The 17,074-nt window shown below is 40.4% G+C and overlaps 1 protein-coding gene and 1 pseudogene across 2 annotated transcripts in view; one reads left to right on the top strand and one right to left on the bottom strand.

Annotated features, from left to right (window-relative positions):
* The first annotated feature begins 6,677 nt into the window (after window positions 1-6,677).
* The window catches only part of MAN2A1 (mannosidase alpha class 2A member 1), a 154,218-nt gene continuing 143,821 nt past the window's right edge, over window positions 6,678-17,074 (top strand). Inside the window, exon 1 of one of the 2 annotated variants that reach the window (XM_023749139.1) lies at window positions 6,678-7,090. In XM_023749139.1, the coding sequence (XP_023604907.1) occupies window positions 7,049-7,090 (42 nt within the window). In that variant the 5' untranslated portion in view covers window positions 6,678-7,048. The remainder of the gene's footprint in view (window positions 7,091-17,074) is intronic. The other variant, XM_023749158.1, reaches the window with a different exon arrangement.
* On the bottom strand, window positions 9,713-10,026 carry LOC102442284 (annotated as a pseudogene).

Below are 17,074 nucleotides of genomic sequence, written 5' to 3'. Positions count from 1 at the left end.
AAGCAATTTCAGCGGCCCATCGATTTGAATAAGTTTTGCATGTTTTACCTCTTTACTATGTTCTTTACGCATTCAGTGATACTTGGCTTTTTCCATTACCAGTGAAGGGTTGGCTTAGAGCCTGGGAGGCAGAGAGGGCATGCCTGGGGGCCTTTCTCTTTTTGGGGAGCTTTCTCTGTCGAATCAATGATTAGGGGAAAGGTTGGACCTAGTAACTGTTATTTCGAGCGTTTGTAGGGTTCTCTTTTTCACCAGGGACGTCTTCTTCAGTCTACCCCCCAGTTATAGTCAACACTTGTAGGCTTTTTATTTTTCTTGCCCTTTGCCCGTAGTGGCGCGCCCCCTTGTCGATTTCGGGGCAAAGCTGCACAGGCCCCGAGCGCGCATCCAGTCGCGGAAGTGTGTCCCGCAGACCCCGTCGGCTAGGTGTTTTGACCCCACCCACGCTTTAGAAATAGACAAAAGTTTAGTGGGTGTTGCAGTCCTCGTCGCGGTGAATCGGCAGGGTTGGTTTTAGTGTCGTCATTCTTCAGCGATGACATCGGGCTGGTTCGGAGCAGACGTGGGAGCCTAGCGGGGAAGCGCGTGTTATACCCCAGCCGGAAGCTGTGGGGCGCTCAGCCCTGCGCCCGGTGGTCGAGTTGTCAAAGGAGTCGGGAAAAGGACCCCTCTTCAGTCTTTTATTTAAAGTTGCTAAGAATAAGCAAACGGAGAAGGATGCCGCGCCGCGTGTATTTTCGTTTCTAGTTATTTGCCACTGACCAGGACACTAAGGAAGTTTTAGTTGAACTGGGTATTGTGTAGTATCCCCTGTAATGAATGAACCCGACAAACTCAAAAACCCTGACAAACTGATCCGACAACCACTTGACTAAGGGATAGAGAAACGTGGAAGAGCAAGTTGATGTGTCAGTGAGAGTGTGTGTGTGTGTGTGTGTGTGTAAAACACTTTAAGGGACCAAAGAATACGTATCCTTGTCATTTGTTCTTGTGATATGTTAGGGCAAAAGGCTTGACTTTATTTGAAATTAAACTACTGACTTTACCTGAATTATTATAGAAGTGAAAAAGACCTCCATATGGATGCTACCATTGGTTTAGAACACGCAAAGTATTTTGCAGGTGTAAGGTAGTGAAACTCTTGTTATAAACAGATGTATCAAAAATTGTTAAAGCTTCTGTTTCTTCTAAGTACAGTAGTCTGATAGGGAAAAATATGGTGATATATATATATATATATATATATATATATACACACACACACACCATGGGGTATCTTTAAATCTTGAGTTTAGAGTTTGTTTAGTGCTTGTTAAGATTGGAAAAAAGTTTTTAAAAGGATACACCCTGTGAAGCAAGAGCAAAAGGAGGAATTCTAGGCCTTGTTTAATATTCTGTTTAATAATTTTGGGGCTCATTTTACTGTAATTCCTCCCCACCCCTACCCCCAGTAACCTTATTTTAAAAATTTTCTTCATTACAGGAAAAAATCATAAAAACTGATATATTTAACTTAAAGTGTTATCTTGAATAAGGTATTTGGGTTTGGTTTGATGATCACTTGGAAATGATTTTTGCAAACATCTGGGGCTGCAGTTGACAACCTTGACATTTTACTGTTGCTGAAGAAGTGAATGACTCATTCAGTTACTGGGACATCTCAGGCAAAGTTAATCCAATATTTTAATATACAGCCCTAGTCCTTGTCAAGGGGCTGAATTTCTGCTTAGAGTGTAAAGCATTTCATGGCAAATGACAGTGGCTGCTAGAAGAGAAGGCCCTGTGTGTTTTCTGTTTTGTGTACAAGAGGAGAGGGTTTGGTAGGTGGAGTTTTTTGTATTTAAGGGTATGCTTCTCAGATTTTCAGTACTAGATTTCTGTGCAGGAAGAAGGCAGTCTGCTGATTTAGTTTCGGAGAGCCACTAAATCCCCAAGCAGGTGGACAGGATAAACCTGATGTAAGCCTAACTTGTGTATCTGATATCAGTCTTCCATGATAAAGTCTATTTCCTTACCATCACCCAGGAGGTAAGGAAACTGAGGCACAGGGAGATGAACTTGTCCAAAGTCACACAGCTAAAAGCTGAGATTTGAATGGGCGGCCTTTGGGGTCTATGCTGTCAGCTGCTGGCTGTACTGTCTCTTAGTAATCCTTTATCTACTGTTAGGCCCCAGCCTACTTGTAGAAAGACCTGATGGGGAAGCCAGAGAACATGTTGCTCCTTAGCTTATGACTGTTATATTTTTAAATGTAATTTTTATTATGAAACCCTAATTAATATGCTCCTTTTACTGAACACTTAATACTTAAGATTTATACCTCCCCCAGAATGTCTTCTAGCTCTCTTCAGAGCCAAACATTGTAATGAAAATCATTATGTAGCCCAGCATCCAACATTGACTTGATTATTTATTTATTTTTTTTACTACTACTATCATGTAAACCTTAATTTGATGAGAACACCAAACAGCAAAACTTAGATTGCAGTGTATCGTAGTACTTTGTTGTGGTTGGCTACAGAATTCCTTAGTTATATTAGAGCCAAGGTAGGCAGGCACTATATGTCATTGATGCAAGTGGACTGATTTATCTAGGAAGGGATTGAACTCCTCTGATTTGTCCATTTTAGTTTCTTTCAGTTAATATGGAACTTTCAGGAAGATATATAGTCCATTTTATAAGATATGTTTTAAAACCATCCTAGATTAAGAGCAGTCTATTTTGCTGTTATTCTGGCTTTCACTCCTTCCTTACTCCCACAACTCTGTGTTTCCCACCACTTGGCCAGACTCTGGGGCAAAAGTGGGCCTAATTCAGGGTGCTTCAGTTTCTCCCACCCTAGAGCAGCTGCCTGCTTCTAAGATAGTCTTTGGAAGGCTTTCCCCCTGTGCTCCTGGGAGGAATTTGTTTGAGGCCTGGAGGCAACAGGTGGCCTTGTCTGTTTTAGCATATGTACATATTTCAGGGTTAATATATATCAGCTAGAAAAATTAACAAAAATTCAACTCTGAATGAAAGGCTGGCAAGGGCCTAATGCCCTAAAGATGATGTTTTGAGGTAATGTAAGAATTCCAGCAGCTAGAAAGGAGAAACATTGTCAGGGTCTTTCTGAAATGCTTTATCACTTCTTACAAGCATATTTCTCAAGTTACATAGGATCAACTGTGTGTATAAAATGATGTCTTTTGTTTGGGTCTGGAGAATTAAATTAATAGCCAGGTTTTGTATAACAAATGATCAATCTTTAAATAACGAGTATAGCATAGGACCATAGGGATTAATAGTAACTTTTGGGACTGATGAGAAATATGAAAATGAAATTTCAAACTTTATTATTGTACCCAGATAAAGTGAGAATGTCTTTACGTAAGTATTCCATTGAAAGAAACTGGAAAGTGGGGACTATTGTGCCTTTTGGTTTTTTAACTTTTATTGTAAAAGTGTAATACACATATAAAAATAAGCTTAAATGCTTTACATCTCTAGTACTTTTTAAAGAGTCCAACACAGATGATGTTTAATAAAATTTGACCTCCATTCTCCAGTTGTTTTATCTTGCTTTAAGAAATTTGTGAATGTTTAATGATAGGTAGAAAAACATGATCTTCCCTGCTTCTTCACACTCCAGTGCGCTCTATCTAAACTGTAGCACTTGTTGCTGGTGTTTGGGCAGGGGTGTATATGGGAGCTTGTTTCATTTTGGGGGGTACAATGTTTGAGATCTGTGACTTTTGGGGAGGGGTGGAACTTTGACAGTGGTGGCAACCAGGTTTTTAGGAGGAATGCAAGAACTTGAAAGCCTCTGGCGAGGCTGGTCTCCTCTACCCGCCCCGCGTCCAACAATCCTGCAGGACTCCTCCTGCCCAGCACGTTTCACTAACACTCAACTTACTTCCTATACACCCCTGGGACAAACACTCGTGACTGCATCTGGTCTAAAGGTTTCAGTTTATTATTTCTTAAATTGAATTGAATGTGTTGTTCCCAGATCAGCACTGCTGTCAGGGCCTAAACAAGTCCGTTTATTTGGGGATGTTGCAATCCTGTTTTGCAGGAGATTTTCTGTTACTCATTAGCATTAAGGGATTTCTGGGTTGTGGAAAAAACATTGACTAAAATTACCAATTTTATTTGTTGTTTTCACTTTGAGTCAGCTATCGCCTTTTGTGATGGCTGTTAAAACTTTGGCCTTTTTTGACAGATGGCATAAGTATTGAGATTTTCCTAGAAGGAGTAGTTCAGTAGCTGCTTCTGATCCCCTGCTTAATTATTAGCTTTTTTTTTTAGTCCAACAGTCTGTTTTTGCTTGTTGTTCCCTCCCTTCCATAGAGAGCTTTAAGAAAATGGAAGGATATTCAGCAGCTGCGACATGATCTCTGGTTGCTGGATCATAAAGTCATTGCATTTTGACCCTGTCTGTCTTGGTGGTCAAGTTCATAGTAGCATAGCATCTGCTTTTCCAGTACATATAGAACTAAAGAGGGGAGGAGGAACTCTGAAAGAGTGAATTTTGCTTTTTTTCATAGTTGTCAAGAGGAAGCAGACTATTTTAGCTAAAAGGGGTTTCTCTTTCAGTAGCATATTTCAAGCCATGCTGCTAATTTCAAGGTTGAAATTATGCTTAGGATCAAATAAGTGTGAGGGTTAATTGTATTGAAATGGAGTTCAAACCTAGTATATGAAACCTAGTTTGAGTATTGCTAAATTTGCCTTATGAAAGGAGGAAGTAAATCATTTGCTTTAAATACACTCATTTTCTTGAGGTCATAACATAGTTTTTTCTGTGAGATGCTTTAATGTTGTTAGTACTTTTATGCCGACAAGCATATAGTAGTTATCCATTAAATAGGTGTTTTTTAAAAAAATTTTGTTACTCCTCACCTGAGGATATTTTTTCCATTGTTTTTTAGAGGGGGGGGGGAGAGAGAGAGAGAGAGAGAGAGCGCGAAAGAAAGAAAGAAAGAAAGAGAAAGAAAGAAAGAAAGAAAGAAAGAAAGAAAGAAAGAAGAGAAGGAGGAGGAAGGGAGGAGGGAGGGAAGGAGGTGGCGATAGATAGAAATACCCGTTTGAGAGAGACATATTGATTGGTTGCCTCCTGCACCTGCCCCAACTGGGATAGGGAGCAAACCTGCAACCCAGGTAAGAGCTCTTGACCTGGAATCAAACCTGTGACCCTTCAGTGCATGGGCTTACGCTCAACCACTGAGCCACACCAACCCAGTAAATATTTTACGTTAAATTTTTAACTTTAACATGCTGTTTTCTAAAGAAAATATCAACCTTGAAGCACTTCAGCTTAAAACTGTACAAATTCTATCTTTGTCTGCCTTACATCATCATTGCTATTGTAACATTTTGGTGTGGGGGCTGTCCTATGTGTTGTAGCAGCATCCTTGTCTCTACTCAGAATATGCCAGAAACACCTTTTTCCCTCCTTTCTCTCAGGTGTAGCAACCAAAAATGTCCCCAGACATTGTTGAATGTCCTATGGAGCAAAAATCAACCCTATTGAAAACCAGTTTGGCTGCAGTCTATCCAAAAGCCTATTCTTTATACACTGCTCTTTGTTAGCATTTTGCGTTTTAGGAAGGAGTGATCAAAAGGCTTAATTTTAATACTCAAAAAGATATCTAGCATTTTTGGATGATTGAAATGTATCCTTTGTCTGGATGCCTAAAATTCACTTACATATTTAGGATTCTAATTGCAATATGTTACAGGAAATATGAGGGTAGATTATGTTCATATACAAGTTAAGGAAAAAATGGAAGATTATTATAATGAAATTTAATTTTTAAAAAATGGATATATTTATTCTGAGAAAAGCATTATGGAGAAAAGGTGATGGTAGTTAGATCATCTTTCACTTTCTGCAAGCTGAATTAAAGATTGGCAGTAGTCCAGGTTGTATTCCCTCTACTTTTTAGCACAGGAAGATAAGATATATTGATTAGTAACAAGGTAGTATGAAAGTCATATGTAAAAATAATTGGAGATATCTAAAATTTTCTTAGCAAGTTATTTCCTTTCTTCAGTGTATCATTGTTTTATGTTAATTCTAATGATTCTGGTTATTGCATTTTGTATCCTTTCTTGAGATGAGAAAAAGCAGGGAAAGTGGAAAATAAAGTGTGTGGAGACTTCCTCTATTCATTTCATTTTGTTTTAAATAGCCTTCTTTAAAGAAAGGGGGATGAAGGTAGGGTTAGGAAAAGAACAAAGTTCTTGGCAAATATCTTCCTTCCTTCCCTTTTGTCTCCAAGGCCTCTAGTCTTAAACTCTGCCTAAGTCAGCTGCCAAATCTAGACTGCCACCTTTGTAGGGCCACAAGGTAAGGATGCTTTTTATGTTTTTAAATGGTTAAATACTTCATGTCATATCCACAACTCATTTTTCTATGAATTGTGCTATAAGGGCAGGTGACCCACAAAGACAAAAATATTTTTTAAATGGCCCTTTACAGAAAATAATTCTCTAATTATTGGTTTAAACTGTATTTCTCTGTTATTAACATTGGAGACTTGTAGTGTGGTTTGACCTTGAAGTAGAGATGGGTTAATTAAAAACAAATAAAAGTCTCATACTAGTAAACTGGTCGTTATATAAGCATTCATCAAATTTAGTTTGTTTTTTGGGAGTGTGGTTTGAAACTAGTGTTATCTACATGTTCATAAATTTCTAGGTATCCACAGAGAACTTTCATGCTGGATTACAGACGTGTTTGACATGTTTAATTTGTTTTCTTCCTATCACCTGAAGGTTTCTCACTGCAGGACTGCTCTGGGACACAGGGTTCTAGGGCATGAACTATACAAGATTAATCAAGTCTCAAGATTGAAAACCATAACTTTATAATATTTGGATGTATAATAATTTACAGATAGACTGAATTGTGACCCTAATCTGACTACTGGGATTATTAGTAATCTATAGAGGGAGAGCCAGTGTCTAGGTATCTTCCTCATAAACCAAAGATCTGGGCCAGAATTTGGCAGTCTTCTCTGGAACCCTGAGGGCTGCTCAGCATGGAGGCAGAGAACTACAAGGATGTCTGAAAGGGCACTGGACTGCTATCCTACTTACCAAAGAGTAATTAATTTCTGCTCATTTTAATCCTTCTTCATGCTTCTTAAAGATAATGTGTGACTTTCTTCATTCCTTGTGGCAGAGGCCACCATCCCTTTTTTGTCCTCAGAGATTTTGCTGTCCTCATTAATTTGCTGTAGAGTTAGTATGAACAAAGTGGGGGTAATTCTTCTCATTGAGTGGTGTTACAACTTCTAAGTATATTTTCCCATTTTTAAATGTATGCATTTTTCACATGTAAATGGGTTTCCCCACTGGCTTCCTTTTCAGGTAGGTGCCTTAAGAGGTTCAGAGAAATTAAATGCTTTTTCCAAGGCAGAGCAGGCCCCAAAATGTGTTCCAATTCCACCAGTGAGCTCATTGTTCTGAATCAGGAGACTGGAGAGCCAGGGAATTTGCTGATTTTTTTTTTCCTTTTAAACACCTTTCCTCTAGCACAGCTAGTGTTTAGTTTTGTGGTGGGAAGCTCTTCTCCTTCAGGGTGAGGCTGTACTTTGGGGCAGAAGATGTCCTTTGAGCAGTTCCCCTCTGTTCCTTCATACCAAAGATGTAGAGAAATGTGGAATTTTTGGGCCTTGCCTTTGTGGTAGATTTTTTAAAAAAAATCCTGTGGAGCATTAGAGGATGGAAGCCTGAGAGTATGAATCATTCTCAGAATTATTTTCTACACACAAAAATTTGCATTTTTAGAACCCAGTGAGATATTCTTTTTAATATTCACCAGAACCCCAGAAAAGTGGTAATATGAAAAAAATCGGACATAGAATTTTAGAGTAGGGAGAGTGCTTCCAGGTCTGGTAATTTAGTCTTTGGTTTTTCAGATAAGGACACTGAGACATGTAAAATTCAGAAATTTGCCCCAGATTTCAGAACCAGTCATAGCATACCTAAGACACTATAATTCAGTAGCCCTTCTCTTGTACTATACCCAGCATATATTTGAAAACTTCCTATGTGTTCAGCACTATGGAGATTACAATAGGCATACTAGATACATTACTTGCTTTGAAAAGGCTTCTTGGTTTTTGAGGAGATATAACTGCCATTTGTGAAACAATAAGAGACAGTTAAGTGTCATTTAATGGTTCAATAAGAGTTAAAGAAGTTAAAACAGTGCCTGGCATATAGTAAATGCTCAGTAAATGTCAGTTATTACCAATGAACAAATATTTATGAACAGAGATTTACCTATTATGTATTAGGCACTGTTGTAGGTTCTGGTTATACAGGAGCAAAAAATAAAATAAGACTCTGTGATCTTAATTCATATCTCCCCACTTTTTTGTGTGTTAATCCTCACCTAACGATATTTTTTAGTTGGTTTTTAGAGAGAGTAGAAGGAAGTGAAGGAGGGGGAGAGAGAATCGAAATGAGAGAGACATGTTAATTGGTTGCCCCCTGCACGATCCCTGGCCCCAGATCAGGGATTGAACCTACAACCCAGGTACATGCCCTTGACGGGGAATTGAACCCGCTGCCCTTTGGTGCACAAGGGGATGCTCCAACCACTGAGAAACACTAGCCAGGGATGAATTCATACTCTTGATAAAAGGGCAAAGGTTTTAAAGGGAATTTAGAAGCAACAAAGTTATGGTTATGGCCCAGGCCAAGCTGACCAAAGGACATGGGAAAAAAGCTAGGCTTTCCTGATTGGGTAAGACTTTGAAGGGAGAAATAACATTCTGAATATGAATACAATGCTTTCAAAGGCTTGGAGTCATGAAGGAACCCGGAATCACAAGAAGTGAGGAGATTGACTTGGAATCTTTGTTGCATGTTAAGAGTAGTTGGGAAAACAGGGTAGGTAGTTTGGGATCTGATTGTGAATTACCCTGAGAACCACTCTGAAGAGTTATGAGTTAGATAGAAGTAAACCATTTGAAGTTACTCAGTATACCAGAAAGCTGCTTGAGAAAAGCAGGACTGGAAAATTAATTTCATAGAAAATTTTAGACCCAGAAGACAGCTAAGAGTATAGTCAATCTAGATTATTCTGGTAGCAGTGTGTAGGAAGACTCAGAAGCAGTAAGGAGCTGAGAATCTGTTGAGGTTATCCTATCTAATAAAGACAGAATATGCAAATTGACTGTCACTTCTTGACAAAGATGGTGGCGCCCACAGCCAATAAGGAGGAAATATGCAAATTGACGTGACAAAGATGGTGGCGGCTGGGTTGGGGTGCAGGTGCTCCGCCCCACCCCGCCTGCTCCTGGCCTCCGGGCAGCGCGCGAAGGCGGTAGGTGGAAAGGCAGCAAGGCGACTCCGGGCTGGAGCAAATGTGGAAAGGCAGCTCTGGGCCGGAGCGAAGGTGGTGCCGGCACCCAGGGGAAGGAAGGCCTATTGCATAAATCTTCTGCATCAGGCCTCTAGTATAGACATAAGGCAGTAAATCCTTATACTAGTACTGAATTGGCTAGAGTCAAGAGGAAGAGGAAGTATGTGGCGACATTCTGTAAAAAGAAGCAGCAAGGCTTTCGAACAGATTTGATAAAGGGTTGGTTTGAGTCAAACATTTCTTCCACCTTTTTCCTTTGGGGTATTAGGAGACTGCCTGTACTGTTTGCAGAAGGGGATAGTTTGAAAGATAAGCTGGTTTGGAAGCCAAGTTCAGTTTCTTTTTTTTTCTTTTTTTGTATCCAAAATGTGTTTATTGGAATGGTTTCCCACTCATCTTGATTTGAGGTGCTTTTAGTGCTGCTTCCTTCTGAAGGAGCATCCTTCTGTAAGCCTTGCTTTTCCTCCTGTTGGCTGACAGAGAACAGTGGAGCAACCAACACACAAAACTACCGTTAATGCATGGCTAAAGATGGTGGTGATTTTATAGCATCCTGGCCATTTTACATGCATGAAGTAGGAATTGGGGCTCTGCACCAGGTGCTTCTTCCTGTGTTTCCTCTTCTCTTCTGGAGAAGGACGGAGGAATCCTTAGCGAGAGGCATATTGTGGGGAGGTCGTCATCGCCAGAAAGGCTTCAGTTTCATTTCTGATGATGTGAACATTAGTAGAAATAGCCAAGTGGGCTGGAATGCCAGAGTGAGAGATCAGGGAAGAGAGATGCTGATCTGGTAGTCATCAGTATACAAGAGTGAATGAGCTCACTTGGGACTATGCTTTGTGAGAAGAGAGCAGAGAGCCAAGTACATTTCTTATAGCCAAGAGCTCCACTTCTTATATTAAGATTATTGTGTAGCAGATGTTAATAAAATTAAGCAGCTTGTATTCAAATTGTCAGAAGCCAGATCGTTGATCAGCACACCTAAGAAAAGATAAATATATCATAAGGAAAAATTTCAAAGAATAATTTCAATAGGAAATCATTTTTTCTAGGCTTAAGAAAAGAAAATTCTTGTGTGTGTGTGTGTGTGTGTGAGTGAGTGTGTGTGTGTGTGTGTGTGTGAGAGAGAGAGAGAGAGAGAGAGAGAGAGAGAGAGAGAGAGAGAGAAGGATAGATACTTAATTAAATATTAAAAGGCAATACCCGAAGTAGGGACCTCAAAGTTCAAGGTTATTCTGAAGTCAGATTTCTGAGAATATCGGAAATCCAACTGCTTCTTGTTTATGGTGAAGAAGAGTCCCTACTCTTTGATTGGTTGCTGACCCCCCCCCCCATAAACTGAAGAAATAAGAACTGTCTTTGTGCCCAGGCCACTCGTGAAAATTGTAGGGCCAAATGAGGACAACACTGGAGATTCAAGATATTTCTTGTGACTTTTATGGAGAAGATCTAACCAATAATTTCTTAAAAGAAGAATAAAAAGGTTTGAGAACCCAAGAATTTATATCCTTAACTCTTCTTTGAGGTGGATGGTATGACATTTAGACGTTTGCTATTATTGTAATTTTATGTATTATATAGTGCCTTACTATTGCATTGTTGCTTCTGTGGTATTTACCAGGTCCCACCTTACCCTTGGGGAGCAATTGCTTCAGATGAATTTTTATAAAGAAAAGTCAGTAGGGAAGGACTTGTAAAACTATATAATCCTTGGTGCTTGTAAAGAGTTAGTTAGGAAATTCAGAATTTAGAGAGGGGTAGAAGGAGCTTATTGAGGAAATGATTGCTATATATAAGCTAATTATCTACTTAATACAACTCTGTTTTCAGAGGCTCCCCAAAACTATTTCTGTATGAAAAACCATCTTAGACATGTCAGTTGCATTTATTTAACAACAGGTCCTAAAATACAATATATGCCATTCATCCATGGGAGTTTAGATAGTATAAATGGATAGTGCATAATAACACCTGTATAAAAAGACAGGCATATGACAAAAAATATAAGAAAGATGACCAACATAGACCAGCAATCATTGGCCAGATGACATATGACAGTATGACTGTGGTTCTCTGGGAATTGTTGCGGTATAAAAGTACATCTCATAAACTTCCATGAGTAGTCTTGGGTAAAATATACTGTTGACATATTATCTCAGAAGAGAAATACAGTAAAAATACATTTTAGAAGAAAAATCAGTATGGTTAAAAAAAAAACACACCTTTTTTTTTGGCAAAAAGTATAAAGAAAATAATGTTCCACAGAACAATTTGACAAGTATTGAATTAAATATTCTATTAGACAACACTTAATTTGCTTAGCACTACTTGATGCAGTTATTAAATGTATTTGAAAGTAATAATGCTGCATTGTATGACAATATTTTATAATCCAAACATTTTGCCTTATTTACAGGTCCTTTTTCTAATAATAGTTATTAAAAAGATACCTGTCTGGCAGAATCTCATTTATATAGCAACTTGGTGCCTAAAATGTTGCCTCAATAGGCAGTGGTTTCTGTGATGCTGCATTAGGCTAGTGCAGGTGGGGTTCATATGGTTCTAATTTAAATATACATCTGGAAGCTCACAGAGTGGAGATGGAGCTGTGTCCTGGAGCAGAAGAAAGTGCCAGCAACTGGAATCATGACCATGCTTTTGGAGGTGGTGAGAGGGTGGGGATTACAAAGGTGGGGGAAAACCTGAGTGGCCTGTTGTTATTTTAGGTGTGGGTTGAGCATCTTCTATAGGGATTCTTGCAGCTGCAGAATGTTTACCCAGGTGCAGCCACAGTCCTTTGAGTACCCCACCTGAGCAAGGGATGGTGAGCTGCGAGTCCCAGCTCTTCCCTTCACAACCCCAGTGCAGGGACTCTTGTCATATATCTGTATCCTGCATCTAGCAGCCTCTGTTACTGTCACATCTAGGCATGTGTGAGGTTATGAATATGATTTGCCAGGGCAAAGAATGCATTGTGCTTGTGTTTTAGCAAGGTATTATATAATTAAGTATTCTTTATGCTCACATGGTGAGGGCATTTATTTCTTTGAATGAACAAGTGGCAGTATAAAGATAATACCTTGGAAGAGATTCAGGCATGATAAGCCCTGGGTCTGGAAAATATCATTAAAAAGTCATTTGCAACTGTGATTTGTGCCTTGTTGATTTGTGCCTTGCAGAAGTAGAGTTAGATACCTAACTGTGGCCACAGCCCCAGTTTGTACTCTTTTTGGCATCAACACTACACATCTTAAGGGGTAGAGCAGTCACTTGAGGGGTTACTTGTCATTCTATCAAACCAAAATACTTTGCTGTTAAGTGCTTGAGATCTAACTGAAAAGCAGGATTTTCCTGTATATAGTTGAATAGCGTCTGACTGAGAACTACTGCACTAGTGGTGAAAACCCCTAGTGGAAAGCATCTGCTCTTTTACCAAATCACAGACCCTATATTTAGCTTTAATGCAGTGGTTCTTAACTGCAGATGTGTGAGAATCGCCTGGTGAGCCTTTTACAATTATAAAAAGCAGCTCTGTGCACTCTCTCTTAGGTAATCCCATTCATTCCCACTGCTTTAAATTCATATTTATAGTGGCCACTCAAGTTTATATATTTTCCTGATTTTCAGACTTTCATATCTACCTCATAACACCACTGAGCTATCTAGTAGTTCCAGAACAGAACCTTTGCCTCTCACTTTGCTCCTTCCCCAGCATTTATTTTCCTAAAATGCCACCTATCATGCTGCCAGTTGCCTTAGCAAGAAAAAGGCCATTTTTCTTGCCCTCTCCTTTCCTAATTCATCAGTCCTGTCAAATGCTTTCACATTCCTCCACTTCCACCACCCTGGCCCAAGACACCAAGGTGTTTACCTGGCCAACTTCAGTAGCCTCTTACTCCACTTGCCCCACCATAGCTCCAGAACAGCTAAATACACTTTTTATTTATTAGTCCCCAAACTGTTGAAAATGGAGATGTTGGTGTTTCTTTCCCTGAAAAATATTTTTAACCATAAAGTTTTTTCCTGCCTCCTTTATTCTATTGCTTGTTAGAACAAAATATGCCCCTGGGGAAACAGCATATAAAGTGGCATGGTCTCAGCCTCCATTGCTCCAATGCCATAGCTCCTCAGGCTCACAGCTCTCTATTTTGCATGGGGACTTGGGCAGCCTCTTCTGACAGGGACTCTTAAGTGTAAGGATACTTTCTAAGTTTTATATTGGTTCAACTCTTTGCCAGGTGTATTAATTTTCTATTGCTGTAATAAATCACAACAAACAGCGGTTTAAACTTTGTGAACTGACTTCATTAAGGGAAGCTTTTCACCTGTGAGTGAGGGATGCTGGAGCACGCTGTGACTCTATGTCTAGCCTGCAGGGCACCCAGTGCAGGATGTGTTACTGTACGGGTTTCAGGGTTGGTGTGGGGTTTTTTTTACTCAGTCCACAGGCCTCCACAGCATTGACAACTGTGTGGTCCTTGGCAAATGTTGCAGAGTGTCTGCAGTGACTGCAAGGGTCCTCAGGGGCACCTCCAGGTCCAGTGGCTAGGGATGAAGGCCAGACAGCCCTGGTGGCTAGAACAGGTGGTGTGTATACATTCAGCTCTGGGGGTTAGCTGTAAGGCCCTCTGTAGAGGCAGGGGCTGGTTGCAAACATACATGTAAGTAGTGGGAGACAAGGCAGGCAGCCTGGGCTGGGGCCAACTGTGGGCGCACCGGTAGTTGCAGGGGCACTTGTTGATATGCACTACTGTGATTGCTCAGTCTCACATGGGCACATGGTAGTGGATACTAATGACGGTTTAGGCTGGGGGTGTGCAGGTGCACAGCTGGAGGGTCTAGCTCAGGGGTGGGCAAACTTTTTGACTCGAGGGCCACAATGGGTTCTTAAACTGGACCAGAGGGCCGGAACAAAAGCATGGATGGAGTGTTTGTGTGAACTAATATAAATTCAAAGTAAACATCATTACATAAAAGGGTATGGTCTTTTTTTTTTTAGTTTTATTCATTTCAAACGGGCCGGATCCGGCCCGCGGGCCGTAGTTTGCCCACGGCTGGTCTAGCTGCAGGTGTGTGATAGTGCAGGCCAGTGACAAGACAGGGCTTCATCTGGGGCCACAAGCAACTGTGGGACCTTAGCTATAGATATGCTCTCCCATGGCTGCATAGTCTTCCTGAGCATACATAGAAAGTGGAGACTGATGACAGGGTTCAGGTTCATGGTATACAAGTGCACAGCTAGCCCCATGGCAGTGGGGATTAACTGTGGGACTTAAGACTGGAGTCGCCCTAACCGGTTTGGCTCAGTGGATAGAGTGTTGGCCTGTGGACTCAAGGGTCCCAGGTTCAATTCCGGTCAAGGTCATGTACCTTGGTTGCGGGCACATCCCCAGTGGGGAGTGTGCAGGAGACAGCTGATCAATGTTTCTCTCTATCCCTCTCCCTTCCTCTCTGTAAAAAATCAATAAAATATATTTAAAAAAATAATAAAAAGACTGGAGTCTTGAATTTCTGCAGCCTCAGAGGCCTGGGCTGGCTGCTGGTGTGATTCCTTGTCTCCAGAGATGATGGGGAGGGAGGAGGGTGGAACATAGGTAGCTGGCATTAGCGAATGCCAATAAATGTGGGCTAAAACTGGTGAAATCTGCAGGGCTTTCACGGCAGCTGTGCTGGCTTTTGGGTTGGTCCTTCTTTGGTGGTGAAAGCAGGGTTTGTCCGTAGAGCAGGTCACTGTGAACCTGTGTTGCTCTTTCTATATGGCTGCTATTGGTAGCTCTTGTTTTTCTTCCTTGTTCTGAGCTGTCTTTATATGTCTCTGTGCAGTGAAGGCTGGGGAAGCTTTTTACTTACCCATTCTTCTTTCCCAGCAAAGGGAACTCTTTCTAGCTGGAGAGTTCCCTTTGGTGTTTAGCAGTACTGGCTTGGGGGATGGGATGATGCAGGCAAAATGAAGCTGTCTTCCTTCTTTTGTGTGTGTGGTCATTCTCAGATTTTTTTGTTTAACTGTGTTACTAAAGTTTTGTAAGAGATCTCCCAGGATTGTTTTTGTTCATGGATAGCTAATTGTTTTATCTTTTTGGGAGGACGGAAGCTGCCATTTTAGTGATGTTATTCTCTTGGCTGGGGCCCTTACTGAGATTTCAGGATGGATTCCTGGAATTTGTTATGATGACCAGCCTTGCATATGATTCTGATGGTTCTTGTTGTACTCTGCTCACCTCACCACACTTGCTACATGGTGGGCATGGCACATTCAGTGATAGAATCAAAGTCCAGAAAAATCCTGATGTGGCTGACTCTAACACAATTAGATTTGAAGAGGGTAAAAATGAAAGATGATGAAAGATGTTAGAAATTTGGAGTTTCAGATACATACCCACACGTACATTGTGGTAAGGTTTTATTTCTTTTGAATACTGCCATTGGTGGTTATATTAAATGTGTAATAACATTTCCTCTAAAGTTTTCTTAACTAGAAACTAGATTTGATTGAATGAAGATCTTATATCACTAGCATGGTATGAAGGATTCTAGCATCATCTACAGTTTCTTTTTCCAAAGTCTGTCTCTCCCCTGCATCAATTGTAGCCCATTGGTTACTGATGGTAGTGAATGTGGACTGACTGTACAGAATCCACAATCTTTTCCCAAGAAAAGGAGCCACATATTTTAGCCTACTCATGAGGTCATGATTGTCACCTGTGGCCAAGAATGGATCAGTTTTTGTCATTTCTTAAACTGTCACCCTATTATTTAGGACTTTACTTCTTTTTGGGTTACAGTAAAGATTCTTTTTTTCCTTACTTTAAAAATTGTTATTTTTTAATTTCTTGATTTTGGAGACAGGAAGAGAGAGAGAGAGACATTGATTTTGTTATTCCACTTACTTATGTGTTCATTGGTTGCTTGTTCTTGTATGTGTCCTGACCAGAGATTGAATCTGTAACTTTGGCATATTGTAATGATGCACTAACCAACCATACTACCTGGCCAAGGCCAGTTAGTGTTATTTTTATTTGTGTTATTTTTGGTGTAGGTTTATGTGCCCCAAAAAGACATTTAATACTTCCATAGAAAAAAATATCACTGTTTTTCTTTTTAACTTTCCCCCCTCAATAAATACAGGGGTGAGCAAAAGCAGGTTTACAGTAGTTCATATGGAAAATATAATACTTACTAAATAATAATACAAGAATAAACTCTAATTCACATACTTACAACTGTAAGCGTGCTTTTGCTCATTCCTGTATTTTACAATCCTATTTTGCACCAGTTATTGTGCTAGGCATTAGGGTACAATAATGAATGGTTCCTGTTCCCAATATAGAGATTCATTTAGTGATGGACATGGGGAAGAAATACCTGAATAAAATTGATAGAAATTCTGTGAAAGAAACAAAAAATAAGTTGACATAGAGTGTAATATGTGAGAGGCCTATCTATTTTAGATAGGATGGCTGGGGAAGGTTATGCAGAGCGGACATATGAGGGAGAGTTGAAGAACTTTATAGAGAACTAGAGGCCCGGTGCACAAAAATTTGTGCACTCGGGAGGCTCCCTCAGCCCCGCCTGTGCCCTCTCGCAGTCTGGGACTCCTTGGGGGATGACCACCTGCTGGCTTAGGCCCGCTCCCTGGGGGATTGGGCCTAAGCTGGCAGTCAGACATCCCTCTGGCAGCCCGGGATCCCTCATGGGGATGTCCACTTGCCAGC

This window comes from Myotis lucifugus, unplaced genomic scaffold (assembly GCF_000147115.1).
Source record: "Myotis lucifugus unplaced genomic scaffold, Myoluc2.0 scaffold_0, whole genome shotgun sequence".
In the NCBI taxonomy this organism is placed as follows: Eukaryota; Metazoa; Chordata; class Mammalia; order Chiroptera; family Vespertilionidae; genus Myotis; species Myotis lucifugus.
Note: the sequence above shows the minus strand (reverse complement) of the source record. Positions and strands in the feature narration are given on the sequence as shown.